Source organism: Chamaea fasciata, unplaced genomic scaffold, assembly GCF_029207755.1.
Source record: "Chamaea fasciata isolate MVZ Bird 193981 ecotype frontalis unplaced genomic scaffold, bChaFas1.0.hap1 SCAF_1, whole genome shotgun sequence".
In the NCBI taxonomy this organism is placed as follows: Eukaryota; Metazoa; Chordata; class Aves; order Passeriformes; family Sylviidae; genus Chamaea; species Chamaea fasciata.
Window position 1 is genome coordinate 42875520 of NW_027094086.1, and position 18362 is coordinate 42893881.

Consider the following 18362-nt stretch of genomic DNA (forward strand, 5'->3'; position numbering starts at 1 on the left):
TCTGCTTATGGTCATTTTCACTGCTGTTAAGTGGATACAGGGGCAGCTGTTTTACAGATGGAGAACTTCATTTTCGGGTTGTGAAATTGCTATAGATACGGAGAATTAGAGAAAGGAAGAAAGAAGAAACTGCTCAGGCCACTGAAAGCAGGTGCTGCTCGGTACCAAGTTCAAAGCACTGTGGAAGGTGGTGGAAGGAGTTCTCTCCTGAAGTGGTGGAGGTGATAAAGACCACTTGCTGCACCACAGGGACATACTTTCCTTCCCTACTGAAAAACCCTGCTGTTTGGGCTCCACGGAACAGGACATGCAAAACCAAAATAAGCCACCAACATGATGCTCCATAAATTCCTTTTAAAAATCTTTTTAATGAAGAAATAATTCCATTCCAAAATATAGACACACAATTAAATAGTTTAATCACTTCAAAATATAACATGTCCCCAGTAGGTTCCAACACACACACACAAAACAATACTTAACAGCAATACAAAAACCCCATACAATAGCAGTTCTGTTACAATACCAATGAATATCGTGACATCTTTAGTGTCTCTGCCTCAAGTGGTGTCAAGTACAGTAGTTTTAAAAATGCGTTGCAGTTAGTAGCCTCAAGATGTAACTCTTAGTAATTTTTTTTTATTTTATTTTATTTTTTTTTTTGGTTCAAAGGTAAAAATGCCCTTTATTCTTCAGGACACTGTGGAGTGCTTGTTGTTCACAGCTCCGTCTGCTGAATTGAACCAATGTGATTACAGCAACTTGGGGTTGCAATATTTACAAGGTCTATCTACAGTAATTGCCAAGAACCAATAAGGATGGGAGAAGATGATGACTGAAAGTAAAGGCGGACACACTTATGATAAATTATGATGCAACGATTTGGCTCATGCATATAAGAAAATACATATTATATCACAACAAAGGCCACACACCTTTTTATGCAGTTTAGTTAACATTACTACTTACAGACAACCCATTCTCCACCTTCGCTTTGGACATTCAAGGACCCTATACATCTTCACATCCCTGTCTCCTGATTCCAAACCACTGGTTTTCTTCCAGTGACAGCAAAACCACCCGGAGTTTGACAGCTGAGATGGGCCATTGGCAGTTAAGAAAAGGGCCGTACCAGGGACCTTTCCTGTAACTGTGCTTGTTTTAATGACCGCAAACCACAACCAAAATAATATTCAACAAACAGACAAAGACCAGCTGGGTGAAAATGCAGCCAGCTTAACAGTTGGAAAAATGCTCAAAATAGACATTTGCAGAGCTAAGTAAGAGGTGCTCCAGCTCAGAGCTCCAGGGCATAAGGGACCCAGAACCTCAACTCTAAGGGATCATCTTGTTGACACCAGCCTAAAAGAAAGGGGTTTGATTGGTAAACTTCAGTTCTTACTCCTAGTTCGGAAGCTCTTGCAATGGATTTAGACTAGTGCATCTATTTTAAGCGTGGTGATAATGAGCACGCAGACATTAAGGTGATGAGAGGGATCTATTACTTTGGGTACAGTTAAACATGGCATGGGTTGAATTAATCAGCCATTGCACGTAGCTGTGTTCTAGCTTGTTTGCTCCCTGTTCAGGAAATGCTTGCCTGGAATCCTGAGCTGACAGCAATGTCTACAGGTTCACTGGAGTAGCTTAAAACATGGAGTGCTAGGCACTAGTGGAGGCTAACTCATTCCTGAGAGGAGGTTGGAGGAGGGGACAGTGGAGGATATGGTGCCTGCCTTGCCAGGATGGCACATACCCCAGGAGCAAAGACCAGTGATTGCAAAAATGAAAAGCTTACATGAAGATATCTGGATCCCTTAGTATGCATTTGGATGTCTGAGAGCAAGCCCAGATACGCAAGGATATACAGACAAGAGATCTGCATACACAATAAAATGACATGAAAGTGAAAAATGGCAGCAGCTCTTTCATACAGATACTCATTCCCTAACACATAGTGCCCAGGGAAACAGCCACGAGCCTGGAGAATGCATGCAAACAAGTGGACTTACTGGGTCGAGCTACATAGCAATCTCACGTAAACACGGCAGCACACATCCACGTCACCATGAAAGCAAGGACAGACAAGCCACGTTAACCTGCTTTGGATGGGTATCTCATCACTTGCTGTAGGCAAACGGTGCTGGTGTGAAATATCTGTATGAAACACCACTGTTTGCAGGGCTGTTAGACAGCGTCACTTCAGGTCAGCCAGGTACTGGAAGCCCAATATTGTATTAGGGCAGTGAAGTTACCTTGGCACAGAGGCGGCCCCGAGCTCACACTAACGCAGCTCAGGAGGGCTGGGTGGCCAGCGTGGAACACCTCCTGGTGTCCCTGCCCAGCCACTGCTCCAGCAGACCCTGGCCTGGCTCTGGTTCCTCTGCACGGCAGTGCCAAGTGTCACAGAGGTGTCACCTTTGTTTCGGAGCAGGGTGCTCTGGGGAGCACACTGATGATAGTTTGTGTCAATGCCTGCTCGGGAGTATCTGTAGGTTTGTAGTCACAGCAGAGCAAACGCTTTTTAGCCAGCAGCCTCACTGCCTAACCCTGCCCAATGGCCAGGTCAGTCCCCTTTCTCCTGAAATGCCTTGATACGGGAAAAATACTAAACCGGACGAAACTCCAATTCTGTAACTGTATGCCTGTCCTTTCGAAAAAATCCACTGCTCTTCTTGTGCTTTTCACTGATCGCTATTTCTCCATCCAGCTCTGAAAGAGTCTCACCACACATTTCCAAGAGGGCATGCAGAACATCTGGTGGCTGGCTAAGGCAGTACACATTCGGAAATCAAAAGAGAACAGTTGCAAGCGCACTTTAAGCCTGTACATTTAAAGCTGAAGGCCTCGAAAATAACATAATGGAAGGGGGCAGGGAGGAGGAGGAGGAGGGGCAGAGAGATGGAAAGAGCTGGTTTGTTGAACACATGCTTACTAAAGCTAAAACATCAATGAAACAATACCATGGAGGATTATACGTAACATCAGTCAGTTCAGGGATCTTATGGCACCTGTGGTTTATAAACAGCTTTAGCAACAAGTATTTCAAAACATAGTTCACAGTTTTAAGAAGATCTGTGCTGATTTAAAAACTAGATTCTATATCATTTGAATGTCACCTTTTGTATATGATATCTATTTGGAAAAAAAATATTTACACTAACTTCTATGGCTGATTTGTTAGATTATTTTGAAAGAAACATTCCTAAGTTACACATTAGCCCTAACTTAGAGAAGTTTATTATTATTATTAATTATATTATTATTATTTTAGTACATTTCGTATAAGCCTTATTTAAAGACTTGCAAACAAATTGCAAATATAATCTGGTACTTTGTTTTTTGGGCTACTAGATATATACACTCAGGAGTATAACCATTCAGTGTTAAATGCATAATTGTCGCTTTTTATTTCTCCCGTGGAAAAGAAAATGTACAGTGTATAGTAAACTGATCTACTAAAATCTCAAATATTCAGAAATCAAATTTCTAACTATAAACAGTATTGTCATTGTAAACTGAACAGGTTCAATATCATGTGCAAAGGGTTTACGTGAGTTATTAACAGCGCCGTCATGTGTGACAGCAGCACGCGCGTCAGTCTGTTTGCTTCGCCAGTAATGAGCCATGTTACAGAAGATGTAGCTAATGTAAGTTAGCTTTAAACAAAAAGTCTTGTCGTCAAAAAACACACATCTACAAACTACAACTCTTAGAACAAAAGTACTGTGCTACAGTCCTCAGAACTTAGTTATGTGATTTTTTTGTCAAGAGACGCTGCACCTCTTGGTTCCACTCTTCTGTGAAGTTCGCAGCTGAGTTTTCTTCGTCGTCTGTCCGAAAGCAGCTCTCCTCATCATCAGTTCTCACGTAGCTTTCATTGTCTGTCTGACTGCAGCTTCCCTGTTGAGAAACATTATGGAAAGTTTTTAAAGAGGGCTGTTTTAACATGCTGCACCCAGGCAGGCAGAGCAAGTAAAGCCTCTGACTGCTGTTTTATTGAGAGAAAAAGGAAGCTGGCCAATTCCTGTGGTTACTCCTCAAGGAGTTAGAAAAAGAAAAAAGCCATTCTACCTAGGTGAGCCATAGGTATTTGAGCTGTAAATAGAAACTTACAAGGCATGTGGGAAGTTGGAAACTTTCCTTGCCATGGGCAAGACGACTGTTGCCTGCTCTGCTGCGGGACTTTGGGGTAACTCAGTCTGCATTGACACAGATTTGCAGTGCTCCCATTTTCCCTTCCACTTTCCCCTTCCAGATTGCTCTATAAATAGACTATTGAAAGTGAAACCATTTTTTAACTACCTTGTGCAGTGTTCAGCCACTTGATTTAGAGTCACTCACCATCATGAGCCTCCCCTTACATGTAAATGTCTTGTATGTTTTACTGTGTCTAAAAAAACCTGCAGTTACTTGAAAGGATGATTCTGGGTACTACAGCTCATGAACAGCCAAGTCCACTGGTGCAGTTTCTGCTGGTGCTCCTCTGTGTCCTGAAGCATCAGTGAATATGTTAAATTCCTACAGAAGTGGCATCAAAGTTTTAGCTGGTAATGGAAAATGCTTGATAGGTTACTGCTGCTCCTTCTCAGAACTATGTCAGGACCTACAGTCAGGTAATACTGCAAACTGCTGCTTTTGGCACATTTATTGTAATGGCACTGTTTACACATTCAACCCTTCCTAAGTTGAGGAACTCATCCCTTTTTCTTTTGAACTACCTCAGAGAGAAAACCAATCTGCATTGCATGAGATATGATAATCACAGCATAATATACCACTCCCCACACATGAATCCTTTTCTACTCATTTCAGGCATAAAGCTGGTCTAAAAAATGGGAGATGAAATGCAAATTACTCCAGCAAAAATAGTTAAATTAAATCTGATGAATGAAGAAAGGTCAGGTAGTTTAGTTTGCTGCTTCTCCTTCCTGAGACCATTTGATTGTATTAAGTATTCAAGCACAAACACTTCCACCCCACTCCTTAATATCTAACCATGCCAAATGGCATAATGATCTTAATTTAGTGTCTCCTTGTGTCAGATGGTTACAAAAGACAAGCATTAACACTTGGTTGATAAATGCAAAGGAAACCTGCACTGCAAGTCCAGTGAGAGCTTCATAAAAATTTCTGGGGTGCATCTTAAATGGTATCTTTTAAAGATCAGACATGCACCTGTACCTCCTAAGTCTGCAAACTGATTTGGTAATCTCAGCAAAGGAATGTTCTGCTCTTCACAATTCAGACAAAAAATGCAAATCAAAGGCATGGAAGAGGACAGTTCTCAGCTGCCTGAGACTGACGTTTACTGAATCAGCTTGAGGGTCATGTAAATAATAGAATCATTTAAGCTGGAAAAGATCATTCAGTCCAGCCATTAACCCAGCACTGCCAAGTCTCACCACTAAACCATGTCCCCAAGTGCCACATCCACATGCCTTTCAAATATCTCCAGGGATGGTGACTCAACCACTTCCTTTGGCAGCCTTCTCCAATGCTTGGCAGCCCTTTTGGTAACAAAATTTTCCCTAATATACAAAAATATAGGAACATCTCATATTTCATGATGGTACCATTATAAACCACAAGAGAAAAGTAAGAGTGGCTTGTGAAACATGGGATGCATTAAGATGCATTGACAGTAATAATAAGTATATGGGTTTGCTTCTTATTTTCTGGATAAATTACCTCTCTTTGGTGAACTGTGGGAAGGGTTATTCTAAATTCTCCCCAGACTTCTCTCTGTTCCCCAGCTGGCACTGGGATAGAGATATTTTCCTACAAGAAATAATGAGTGCTAACAAACCTCAGAGCTTTAAATTCACTGTAATGTTTTGGAAGTGCCAAAATTAATTCCAAGTTAAGACTCATATGATTTGTCATGATATAAAACTAGACCTCTTCTGTTACTTAATCCACAAGTTCTTTTCTGTTACTTGTCATTCAGTGATTTTTCAAAAAAACATCCCTATCACTGGTGTAATTTTAGAATTGAATTCACAAATTTAAGCTTCTTCCTCCCTGTTAACTCGGTCACAGTTTTTTACAGTGTTTTTTACGCCTACATGCTAAGAAGAGGAGGACTTAGGGAGAAAAATAAACCAAAAAGAAAAGAAAACCAAAATACAGCTGAGTGAAGGTAGCAGACATTTTTGAAAATTACTGCGCTGTTATCCTCCTGCTATTTTCAAACGGAATGGTACAGATAATGCTGGCTTTTAGGTATTTATTCAAGAAAAAATGAAAAAGACTGGACTAGACTGACCGTACCATCTCCCTTGGCCCCATAGGTTTTATCACCTGACATCTGGTGATATTCCTAATCTCTGCTGGTAAGCATGAAAACAGAGGTTCCAAAAAATGGCAAGGGATGAAAAAAAGATGGAAGTGTTACTCAACACGAATTCTGTCCTGGAAAAACAGTCAGGGTGAATACACAGTATTTTTAAAGGATGCATTCATATCAAAAATTTGAGAGGACTTGGGGTTTTGTATTTTAAAAAGTTCCAACTGTTTCAATACAAACCATTCAGTCACTTTTGCAATGGAAAATGTCACCCATAGACACCCAAAGCCTCAGACCCCACAACCGTTCATGTTATAAGGTTTTGAGAGAGTGAGAGGGTTTGGAGAGGGAATGGATCTAAATCTTTAACTGAAATGATTATATTTTTGTCAAGATAGGGAAAATCACAGTTTAAATGAGAACAAAACCTGCAATAAAGCCTCTTCCCTGTACTCCCTCTCAGTGGATGCCTTAGGTCTGATTTCTTTTAGTTTTACACACCTTCTCTCCTGTTATAATAATGCATATAAATGAAACAGGCAGGACCAATTCAAATGTGTGCCAGCACTAAAAAAGCATAGCTTTAGAAAATCTAGGAAACGGTAGGTCTCGTGAGGACATGTCTACTGCATGAGTCAACAGCAACTAACTGAAAATGACAACTTCTCAACCAGTTTTTGAAAGGCAGGCTTTCTGCTCCCACTGGCCACTCTTGGCAGAAAACCAAGTGCTATCAAGGGGATAAAGGTAAAACAACATCAAAGCTGCAGCTTCACCTAATGTCAAGATCTGCCTAATACCTGCTAAAAACAAGTTCAAATTCATTCAGTTTCTTTACTAAAAAAAACCCCAAAGCTATTGAACATAAAAAGTAAATTGAAAACACGATTAAATTATGTTTTATGTGTTACTGGAATCACTTGCTCTCTTGGAAATTTGTTATACTAGATTCTATTTAAAATCAATTCCAGAAAATTGTACATAGTACTTTTAAAGATGCAAATGCAAACAGATTGCAAAAATCATCAATCAAATAACATCAATTTCAGATGAATGAGGAAATGAACAAAACTCTGTGGCTGGCCATCAGCAGCAACATCTATCATAAGGAGCCACAACAAACTGATCTCATTTCCCCCATCTTCGGTTTGCTTGTTTTTTTATTTTAATAAGCACAAACGTAATACTTGTGTGAGATCAGAAAGTCTGTTGGCTTTCTAGTTCCTACGGCCATCTAGGGCCATATCAACAGTATTTGGATCATTATTGACTGAATAAGGGCTTAGAAATAAAATTCTTCCTGCAGCTTCTAAGCTTCAAGCAAGAACCCAATGAAAACTGCAAAAGCACTTTACATACCATGACTGGCATAAACTATTTTGAAGTCATTTTTCCAGTGCTGTGAAATGTAAGTACCAAATAAAGCACACAAGATATGACAGACTTCCATATTCACAATGGAGTGAATCCTGAGCAGATTCACTTACCATGTGAACATGTATTTACCATAATGTACCATAATACATTTTGTTCTTGTGCATATAGGTGAAGTGCCAAGTCCACCAGTTTTGGAAGCCAATTTCTGTAGGGCTGGGCTTTTATAGCTCCTGGGAATGTTACAGTCTTTGGTACTGGCCAAAGGGCTCCCCTGGGAGCTGAAAAGAATTACACTATGAAAACCTTTCTTTTTGACAAGGTTTCAAAAACCATCCAGGAGACAAGACAGTATCTCAAGTCTCATATATCTGCTAATTTGAGACAGGATAAGTATTTTCAAGAAAGCCATGCTTTTAGGGCAGTATGTTTCCCCACATCACTATGTTAACACTGCTTCCCAACAAAAAAAGAAACCTTAAATAGAATTGCCTGAGTTTTGTAATTCTACTTAAAAAGGGTTTTTTTGACTTACTACTGCAAATTGTAATTATATTCAGTTATATATAAATTTCCCACTATTTACATAGTTACACACACAGGTTGTTGTTGAAAGATTTACTTTCCTTTTTATCATGACCTGATCTAAAACTGACAACTGCACCAAAACAGAGTAAGAAAACTTATTTTTCAGGCTGTCAGTGTTTAGGAAACTCTACATGGCTTATGCTTTTAACAAGACTACTGAGAAAATGAATGTAACCTGATGAGCAATGTTAGGAGAATTTTTATGAGCAGTTATTTGGTGTTTATAGTACTCTGGGTATTGCAGTTTACTTGCTTTTCACATCCAGTTATTCTGCTTCAGCTGCAAGTGACACTGAGACAGATGCTTTGGAAATACCCACTAGCAGCTGCTTTCACACGGTACACATTTTAACAGTCAAATTTTACTGTCATCAGAAGATGAAAACCCCTTGAATCAGGGTCAAGTTTTACCATCAAAACTCCCATATAAATAAGGAGGTTTAGCATAAAACATGACACACAAAATCTAACAATATGAGCTCCTGCAAGAGTCGGCACAGGCTAGTTCACTCCTTTTGCTCATCTGAACGTGACCCTGCTCCTAAGCTCCACTGTCCATTTGATTTTTGACCTCTGCTTGCTTTAAGTTCTGACTTTGAGGAAGAGGCTCAGTCTGCAGACCAGAATGAGATCCCTATTCTGATTTCTCCTCCCTTTCCATCCCCGTTAGCCCATGGTTCAGTGTCTCAGCAGGATGGGCATCACTATCTCACGGCCATCTTCACAGCAGGGCACTGCACTCTTCTAGAAAATCAGAAACGCCAAGTTCAGGCTTCAGAAGAGGCAAGAAGAAATGTGTGGTCTCCCATTTCCTGGGCAAAGGTTCAGAGTAACAAGCTACTTCATAAAAATAGATGTCTGTCCTCCTGAAGAGAAACACAATTGTTGAACTTGGCAATAATCTCAGTGCTGCAACTGTGAGGTTGGCATGTGTCAGGAACATGACCTGAATATGGGACAGAAGGGAATTTATAGAGCTTGCCATATTTCTGAACTGCCAGCTTCTATCCAGTAGCTGAGTGCCTTCCACTTGGATTGGGGCATTGTAAATTTTCACAACACATCTGAGGACACCTCTGTGGTTAAGCAGCTGGTGGATTTCTTTCTTTAAAGTTTGCGTAAGTCTTGTTTCACACACTAGAGTAGATGTTCTGATCTCATCCGAAATGATTTATTTCAGTCATCCTAGGAAGACTAAAGCTTTGAAGGGAATTTAAACTCAGGTCTCCTGAAATGTAATCTGGTTCCTTATCTTCTGGATTAGGTTTCTCTGTACTGGCTAATATATTTGTCATCATTCCCAGGGATCAAAATTCCCCATTCTCACTCTGATGGTCAACAAAGGAAAAATATAAAAAGGGTGATGGCTTTACAGGAATCCTTGGGACTAGGACTACAGATCCATAAATTAGAACTGATTCAGAGAGATTCCAAGGCATCCCAACATGGGTTAAAAGGAGAAAGAAACAGCATTGTCACATACATTCAGGTGCCACAAGATGCATAGTCACTGAAATGTATATTATTACGAGGAATAATTCCAAACTTTCTTCTAAATTATAATAATACTTACTTGAGAGGAGAGAGAAGAATATTGCACTCAACTTTGCAAACTGACCTGTAGATAACAAAGGACAGAAAACAGGAAGATGACAAATTAAGCCCGTGAGCAGCCAGGCAGTGTATTACTCTGAAAAAAGCCATGCACAAGCCTAGAAATAAGGGAGCAATTAGGGACTCAGAAAATAAACCCAGTGAAAACTGTCTTACACAACATACCACCAAAAGACTGTACCAGGAACAAAAGTGGAAACAGATGTGGGAGGATACACACTGTTAGCATTTACACTTGTGCATTAAATGTGTTTGGGTTTTTTTCTGATACAGATACTTGTTATTTACAACATGCTTCAAAAAAAAAAAAAAAAAAGAGAGAGAAAGAAGCCTCCTCTAAGGTTTCATGTCCCTGATTTCCCTACGTATCTTGTTTTTTTAATACTAATTTAGAGTTCAGCACAAAAATCTTTCTTGGACACAAGGTGACACAAAATAGCAAGAGTGGGTTTGGGCCATCCATCTTTCATGCTACACTACATCTACATGTTTTTCTAAATGTGCTGATTTTACATGAAGTGAGTCATTTAATAACATAAAAATGGTTACCAGATTGTTACTGAGGTGACCATTCTGCAACCTTAGTAGGAGTTCCTCCGTGCAGATTTTTACAGCTGACAATTGCATTACGATAGCTACAGCTTCTGGCTTTTTTTGGCAATCCAGATGAATGCAGTGTATATGTGAGTACAAACAGTAAAACAGCTTGTAATAAATTCCACTGGTTTGATGCAAATGAGAATAGTTGACCTGGCCTCTGTTCAACAGGATACCCTAAACAGAAATTTTACAAATTTCCTTTGTTTTTCCAAGTACAAGGCTGTGGCTTTTTTAGAATACTCAGTGCTATTAGTAGAAAAAGGGATAGAAGAGCAAAATACCACAAATAAACAGCAAATTGCAAAGAACAACCAATGCCAAAGCACATGTCTCAGGATCAATATATGACACTCTCCAACCAGCTCCTAATCATCTTAGTAGTCCCTATGAACTTAATACCTTTTCTTGCTTCCTTTAAACCCATTCCCTGATTTAAATGGCATCACCCATACTGGAAGGACTTCTCATGCATTGCCATTACACGCTTTGGGGCTGTGGTATCAACTAAAAATAGATTCTACTTACAGGTCACTACTGTCAAATCACTGCCTGATAGGAGCTGACAATCTCACGGACAGTAAAGTACATCATGAAACTTCTTTTGAAAAAATGCTGTAAAGCAGAACTTGTCTAAAATGAGGACTTTCTGTTCCCTCAGTGAATGCATTTTTGACCAAAAAAAAAAAAAAAAAAAAAAAAAAAAAAAAGCTTTTCTTCTTTTTTGGCCAGGGGAGGGGGTGTGTGTGTTGCATTCTTTGTCTGTCTTTGTTGCCCTGGTAGAAACAAATCATGTAAAACAATGGGGAATAAACTTCACTCGTGTTTAGTCCTGGCTCACCTAAATTCAGGAGTGTTATTCTGATGTTAATAGAGAGAAGATTTCCTCCCGTTCTCCTGGGAATGCTGGTGGGAAACAGCAGAAAAACTGTTTTGACTGAAGCAAGAGTAACACCCAGTGTCATCAAGTGACTGATGATGCATAACTTCTCCTGCCCTTATTTGCAGTGCACATACATACTGAATTGTATGCATGTACAAAATCCTGCTGTAACTTGTGAAACTCAAGTAACACTGTTGCCATATATTGCACTTCCATACTGTAATCAAAATACATCAAACTGGTCTGCTGCTCTTTCTGAAGAAGATGGAATTTTTACCAGCAAGAATAACATTTACTATTTGATGCCTGACAGCTGTGACTATTTAGACACTTCTCTAAACTGACAATTACTTTTCCTTACATCAGCAGTAGCTGTTCATCCTGCTCAGAAGTTTAAAGGCTGTGATTTTTGACATATCCTATCTTGGATAAAAAGTTCTGACAGTTCCCCCTATGTCACCTGCTGTTGCCTTAGTAAATGACCTATAACAATCCTGCTCCTTTTGTCATGTCCTTAAAGACCTCTGCAATAAAACGACTTTTGGCAAGCTACCATGGGCATGCAGCAGGTCTACATCAACAACAACAACAAAAAGATGTTCACATGAACCTCAAAGTTGCCTCAAATTTTGGTAAGATTAAATGAACTTCTACAAGACTAACATATTCTAGCAGCTTTACAGAAAACAAGACCAAAAGAGCAGCCAGTCTTCATTGTAACACAAGCCTGTCAGACACAGATTGTCTCCAAAGTGACCAGCACGGAACACTAGAGGAGAACTACCAGAAAAAAAGGCTAGACTTTATTTAGCTCCTAGAAATCAGCAGTATAAAGAATTCCTGCCCATAAAGTGATTTTGAACCTCATTTGCAGACATCTCATCTCTCAGAACACGTCTAATCTGCTATGTTCATTTAATACGCTCTTTAGGGGTGAGGTCCAAATTTGAGCCAATCAACATGTGGGAACAAAGTTATTGCTTGCTTCAGCTCTGCTCCCAAATAACTGAACTAGGTTTTCCCTCCTATTGACACTATTTCCAACTTTATAAGAAGCAAAGTATTTTAAATTCAGATATTCCAAGTCAGAATAACTGAAAACATGGTAATAATCTGCAACACCAGGTAGAACTGGAGACCATGATACAGAATTCCAGCTCCCCCTGGCATATTTGCTTTACTCAGACTCTTAAACAAATGCCCTTGGAGAGTTTCCTCAGGGAGGTGTTTAATAACATATCCCCAGGCTTTTCTGCACCAGATACTTGCTGAATACTTGGTTCTTTGGGATACAATTCATTTCAGACCCTCTTCTGTATCTCCAGATTCTGACAATGACAGTAACACACAGACTACACTTGAGCTTCAGTTCACACTGGAGAAACTCTTATGAATATTTTTGCTATTGGATAAAAAAACAAAACAAAACAAAACAAAAATAGCAGGACATCTTGATACCATCAACCAGCACCTGTGGCAGTGGGGAATGAGATCTAAGTGACTTGGTAGGCATGGGTAGAGAACAAGCTCAGACGCAGTTCTGTCCCACCTGGATCCCTGGTACCCTTATGGACTACTGCTGCGTGTCTCAGGCATGTGGTCTTCTTGGATATGCACAAAGGCTGGATGCATGTGTGCCTGTGGAAGGGTGGCAGCAGTTCTTGGAATGTGGCTGCTCTGGTAACCCAGAAGAGATCATGCCCCAGAGCCTAGGGTTAGCACCTGAGGGTCATCATCCTTTCTCACTTATGGAGAAACATGGACAGCAGGTGATCTCCTCCCACCTGGTACGCCTCATCCTGCAGCTTCTGCTTCAGGTACTCCTCCATTTTCAGTTCATTCTCCAGCTGGCGGACAGAGTCGTTCTCGTAATTTTCATCATCTGCTCTGACATAAGGGTCTCCATCTTCTGTAACCCTAAAGACAATTATTAATAAATAGCCTCCTGAGATGAATGACATTCAATAGAGTCAATAAAACTTCTCTTTATTGTAATCCATGAGGACTGTGGGATACTGTTAGTCTAACCACATGCTCCACTGGGTAGTATTTTCCTGGCAGTGGAGAACACTTCTGTTATTTCCCTCTCTCATGAAGTTCCCCAAAGGGCACATTCTGCTGAAGGCACTCCCCTAAGGAAATGAGTAACAAAAGTTCTCAACAACTTCATACAAAAAGGATGAACTAAAAATAACTAGTAAGATGCCTATTGTCTCTGAAAGGCTCAGGTTGTAAAAATCAATCTGTTTGTTCATCAATTGAGTAGGTCAATGAAAAGCATTCTGTCTTCTCTGTCTACACATTTCTTCTTTTCCAGTGAGCCCCAACAAGTCCCTTAGTCTGGATAAACAGGGAATAGGACTGCGAGGCATGTTTAGGAAAACAGCTGTCCCACAGCCTCCATGCTGCCCGAGTGTTCCAGGCTGGATGTGACATAGCTCACTCCTGAGGGAGTCCCAAGTTTCACTGTTTACAGAGCCCACTACTATGTAACCATAAAGCGCTCCTCACCTGGATTTATGTTTTTGTTTTTTTTTTTTTCCCCCCAAAGAATTGTGAGGGAGAGGAAATAATGCATGCTGCACTCTGTTTTCAGAGGAAGAAGAATGAGGTCAGGAAGGGGTGTCAGGCAGGTACCCACATGTCACTGCGGATGGAGCCGGTGGCAGCAGCGCTGTGGATGTATCCCGGCTTCCGGGCGTGGATCTGCGCCAGGAAAGCCTTCTCAGATGTCGGGGATGGAACCAGGTCATCAAAATGAGTCCGTCCAAACTCAGAATCCACATTGCTCTCTGTCTCGCTGCCCACTTCTGTGAAGCAAAAACTCCCATTTAACTTCCACAAAAGTATACTTGCCTATTTCTTTAAGCATTTCTTTGCCTTTCCAACCGAGAATGCCACCTCCTCACAGTGAATAAATCCTATTATTCTACTTACATCAGCAAAGCTTATAGTTTTCTTCTTGTGGTGGGACCAAATACTGATGTTTTTGCTTATCTCAGTTATTAGGTAGGGTATTTTAATGGTAATACTACAGACTGCATTTTACAACATGCCCTGTATGATCTATGCTAAATCTAATTTCTAAAGAGTGAAATCCTACTCCATGTGGAATCACAGACAAAAGTTTTCAGTGTATCCAGCAAGTCTACATCCATGGCTTTGAGAACTGCTGAGTTCCAGAAGCTGTTATTTAGGGATTTTTTTAATAAAAGCATAAAAAGCTTTGAAGATAAGTATCTTCCCACCTCTCACTCTTTTTATATAAATGTGAAATGTCACTGTGGTGACTAGTGCCCCTCATTAGCCTCACTCACCAGAATTTAGTTCTTTTACTAAAGAAGACATGGTGTTGGTTATTGAATCTGCTGCCACCAGCAAATCATTTCTTAAGTTTCGTCTCGCACCTGAAGCAAGAGATGGACAAAGCACAGTGTTACTATTATTCACATGACATATGTTTTACTGTTGAAAGCAGTTTTGACCCTGCTGAAAGCTGTCACTGTGATAATTCAGGGTATCAAAGTCCTTATGAGGGGCACGTGCAGAAGAGTTCTCTGCAGAATGGCCTCATTTACTTATGCTGTATGCAAAAGCAGAAGCCTGCCCCCATGCTTCATTTAATCACAATGGCAGATATGTGGAGATTATTCATTGCCATCAAGCTTGTATTTGTGTGGTGACACCAGCAGACCAGGCCTGGAAGATTAAATCCAGCGTGAACTCATTTACAGTGCCTGTGGGGGAGGAGGGAATAAATGAAGTGTTTTCTCCAAGTTCCCACAGCTCAGTTTAATGACACTATTATTGCCAGGTATTTGCCAGATAATTATGGCAAATGTTGAAGAAACATACTTGACCTCATTCCTCATCAAGACTATATGGATTTCTCTTCTCTGCTCCCTCTCAGCCTCTCCTGGAGCTCAAGGACTTTCCTGTACATTCTATAATTCACTGTCTCTCTCTCTCCCTCCGAACCCCCCTTGCTGGTTTTTTTTTTTAATAAAGGAAGCACTATTGCCTCTCTAAACAGCCCCAGGCTGCTTTTAAACTCTTTCTAATAATGCATCTAGAAGTGTTTCCCTGCTGAACCTGGCAATATTCGCTTAACCATCTATCATGAGAGATTCTTGCGAGCTGCATGGAATACTCCTTCCTTAGGAGGGGTCTGTGGGTAATGTGTGCTTAACTCCCTCAAATCCCTAACACAGATACTATCGTTGAATAGCTGAATGATCAGTATATTCCACAGAATCCCTAGGCTTCCAAAAGGAATTATTTACAGGAACTGGCTACTGTAGATTTTTTAAAACTCCCTGAATGCAAACCAATACATCTTAAAAAGTTTCTCAGATCCTAAAGAGGTTTGGTTTTTTTTTTTAAAATGTATCCATTAGCAAATATTTACTGGAATGTAAATTATAGCAGTTAAACTCTCTGTTACACACAAAGATAACCACTCCCTCTCAAGTCTTCCCAAATTTGTGCCTCTGAACTGTTGCAAATGCTGTGAAAGAGAAACAGAAACAATGAAGAGAAAACGTCCTTCAACCATGGCTTGTCTGCATAAAGCATATATAGGCAGATCTCTGTTGGTGCAGCAGAGAATGGAGCCATAAAATCTCAGCCCAACCCTCTCACAAAGTCGTATGTCAAGATGTGGCAGAATGCTTGCTTTGGGTTTGACCTTCACATCTAGAGCTTACAGTAAGTAATGACACAAACCTTGGTATTTATCAAATGCAGCAGTTTTAAAATGTGACCACATAAGTTCTTAGATTGCTTTTCATCTTGAACAGAACACATTTTTACAGTTAAAATGCATTTGCCTGAGGCAGACTTAGCATTGTTTTATGGGTGCTTTATTGTGGCCACTACATTATTTATCTTACTCTTAACTCTAGAGATGCTGTCCCATAACAGCATAGGAGCTAGGGCTCCATGTTTTTGCCTGTCTTGATTTTTCTCATAGCAGAAAAAAAGGAAAAGATTTTGCCTGTTTTTCTTTTGCCACAGAAAATGAGATTAGCAGCAACCCATTATGCTGGGACCAGGAATTATACCTGTGTTCAATACTTGAACTGACCAGCATTTTAGGAGAAAGTTCTTGATTGCATTACATATTCAACCTTGTCCAAAAATACACACAAAGACACAATTCACAGGAAAGTCAAGGGGAAGGGTGCATGAAAGGGTTGAACTGGGTTCCTGGGAAGAAGCATGCCTCCACTGTAGCAGAGGAACTTCTGAGCTTACATTTAAACTTATGTTTAATTTGTGCTGGGGAAAGAGGGAAAAAACTTATTCAGATGACATAATTGCAATTATGTAAATATTTTAGAGACAGCAGATTAAAAAAATAAGGAATATTTCTTCATTTAGATAACACAGACTACTCACTTTCTGTGTATTCAACATAGTAAATTTAATTTGTGGCCTTAGAAATTCAAAACAGTTTAAATTTTATTCTTAACTTGAAAAAGGAGTGGGAAGGTGATGACAGTTTTCTGGAAATGCAAAGAAAGGGTTCACCTAGATTTTCAGACTTGGTTCCTGTCCAAGTCTAACTGGACCCTTCTCAGGCCCAAAGCAAAAAGACAAGGGATGACAGTTGCTAGTTGCACCAAGGGATGTTCCAATCAGATAGAAGGACAAGAAATTTACACAATATGGGCAGTGAAACATTGCAACAGAGAAAATGAGTGACAGGAGTCATCCAGAACTCAACTGGTAAAGGTCCTGAATGGTCTGATCTCACTTTGAAGCCCTCTTTCTTGGGGCAGAAGGACACAGTGACTTCCAAAAGCCCTTTCCACCTGAACTAATTCTATGAATCTATCATTTACTTCTAGCCAAGTCTTTATTTAAAACCAACACACTGACAATGCCTGCTGAAGTCAATAGCAATTTTTTGGTTAACAAAGCAGTGATAACTGTTCTTACCCTCCTGCATCAGAATTCCTTCTTACCCCAAACTCCATAAATTGGCATCATTGTCCAGTTTCTGCCTACCTGCTTGCTTTGACAGCTTGCCTTGAAGGCTGACAAAGTTGATTATCAACGGCAAAATGCAGTTGTCACAGAAGTTTTTTGTTTTCTTTTGTTTCATTGCAAGCAACTCAGAAGTTCAAGTACATTTAGTCAGTAGCCACAAGAAATAATGATTCTTCAGTCTCCAGGTGCCTCAGACAAGCTATCAATGAGACTTACTTTGTGCAAAGGCTTCCTGCACATCTCCTCCCACCCCGGTCAGAGAGTCCTGAGGTGCGTGGGTCGGGGTGGAGCAGGCAGAGGCAGACCTGATGGGCATGGGAATAGGCCGGCTGATGGTGTGGCTGGGTGAGGAGCGTGGGGAGCCTGCCCCCTGCGTCTGCAAAACAATCAAGGGGTTAAACAGGGGCTTTGCAAGAGCCTGCCTGCTGTCCTGGTCACTCATCCCGCAGTTTAAAGGCATCGTGCTGTTTGCAGATCAGTTGGGTAATGTTAATTTTGCTAGAAGAAATAAACCAAAGTCAGTTGTTAGTTGACAGCGAGGCTTCTGTGTAGAGAAACAGTAAGTAGGAAAATATAAGTCAAGATCTGACTTCCTTTAAGCATGGGAAAATGTCAGGCAGCTAAATTAAAAAAAAATCCAAGATAATAAAGACCACACTATAGACCTCTCTGCCCTCTCCCCTCTCACTCCCCCAGTACACATGCATGTCTGCTAAACTTTAACCCATTCTGGCTGTGAGACAGGGAAAGCTGCTGGCACCAGCATGCTTCCAGCCTGGGCAAGGAACTGGAGCAGCCCCTTTCAGCAGAGCCCTGCCACGAGAGCTGATCACAGCCCTGCCCTCCGCCTCCCTGCAGGACAAGTTCATGGTACGTACAACCTCTCACTCACATAAAGTCTGACACTTGCAATAAATAATACAAATTTCTGCTTTTTATTTGGAGCTAGAGAACTGTTTAAGCCACTATTAAATTATCTGTTCCACAAGACATACTCAGGCACTCCCAAAACACTGTGGGGAT

The 18362-nt window shown here is 40.5% G+C and overlaps 1 protein-coding gene across 10 annotated transcripts in view; it reads right to left on the minus strand.

Moving 5' to 3' along the window:
* Nucleotides 1-272: 272 nt before the first annotated feature.
* The window catches only part of DTNA (dystrobrevin alpha), a 180969-nt gene continuing 162879 nt past the window's right edge, over nt 273-18362 (minus strand). For 3 of the 10 annotated variants that reach the window (XM_066181832.1, XM_066181790.1, XM_066181799.1), the window contains 5 exons: nt 17556-17715; nt 14663-14752; nt 13987-14155; nt 13130-13262; nt 276-3903 (listed from right to left, as the gene is read on the minus strand). In XM_066181832.1, coding sequence (XP_066037929.1) covers nt 3748-3903; nt 13130-13262; nt 13987-14155; nt 14663-14752; nt 17556-17715 — 708 coding nt within the window. In that variant the 3' untranslated portion in view covers nt 276-3747. Of the gene's footprint in view, nt 3904-9824; nt 9870-13129; nt 13263-13986; nt 14156-14662; nt 14753-17555; nt 17716-18362 lie in introns of all 10 variants that reach the window. The other 7 variants (XM_066181782.1, XM_066181772.1, XM_066181763.1 and 4 more) reach the window with 5 other exon arrangements.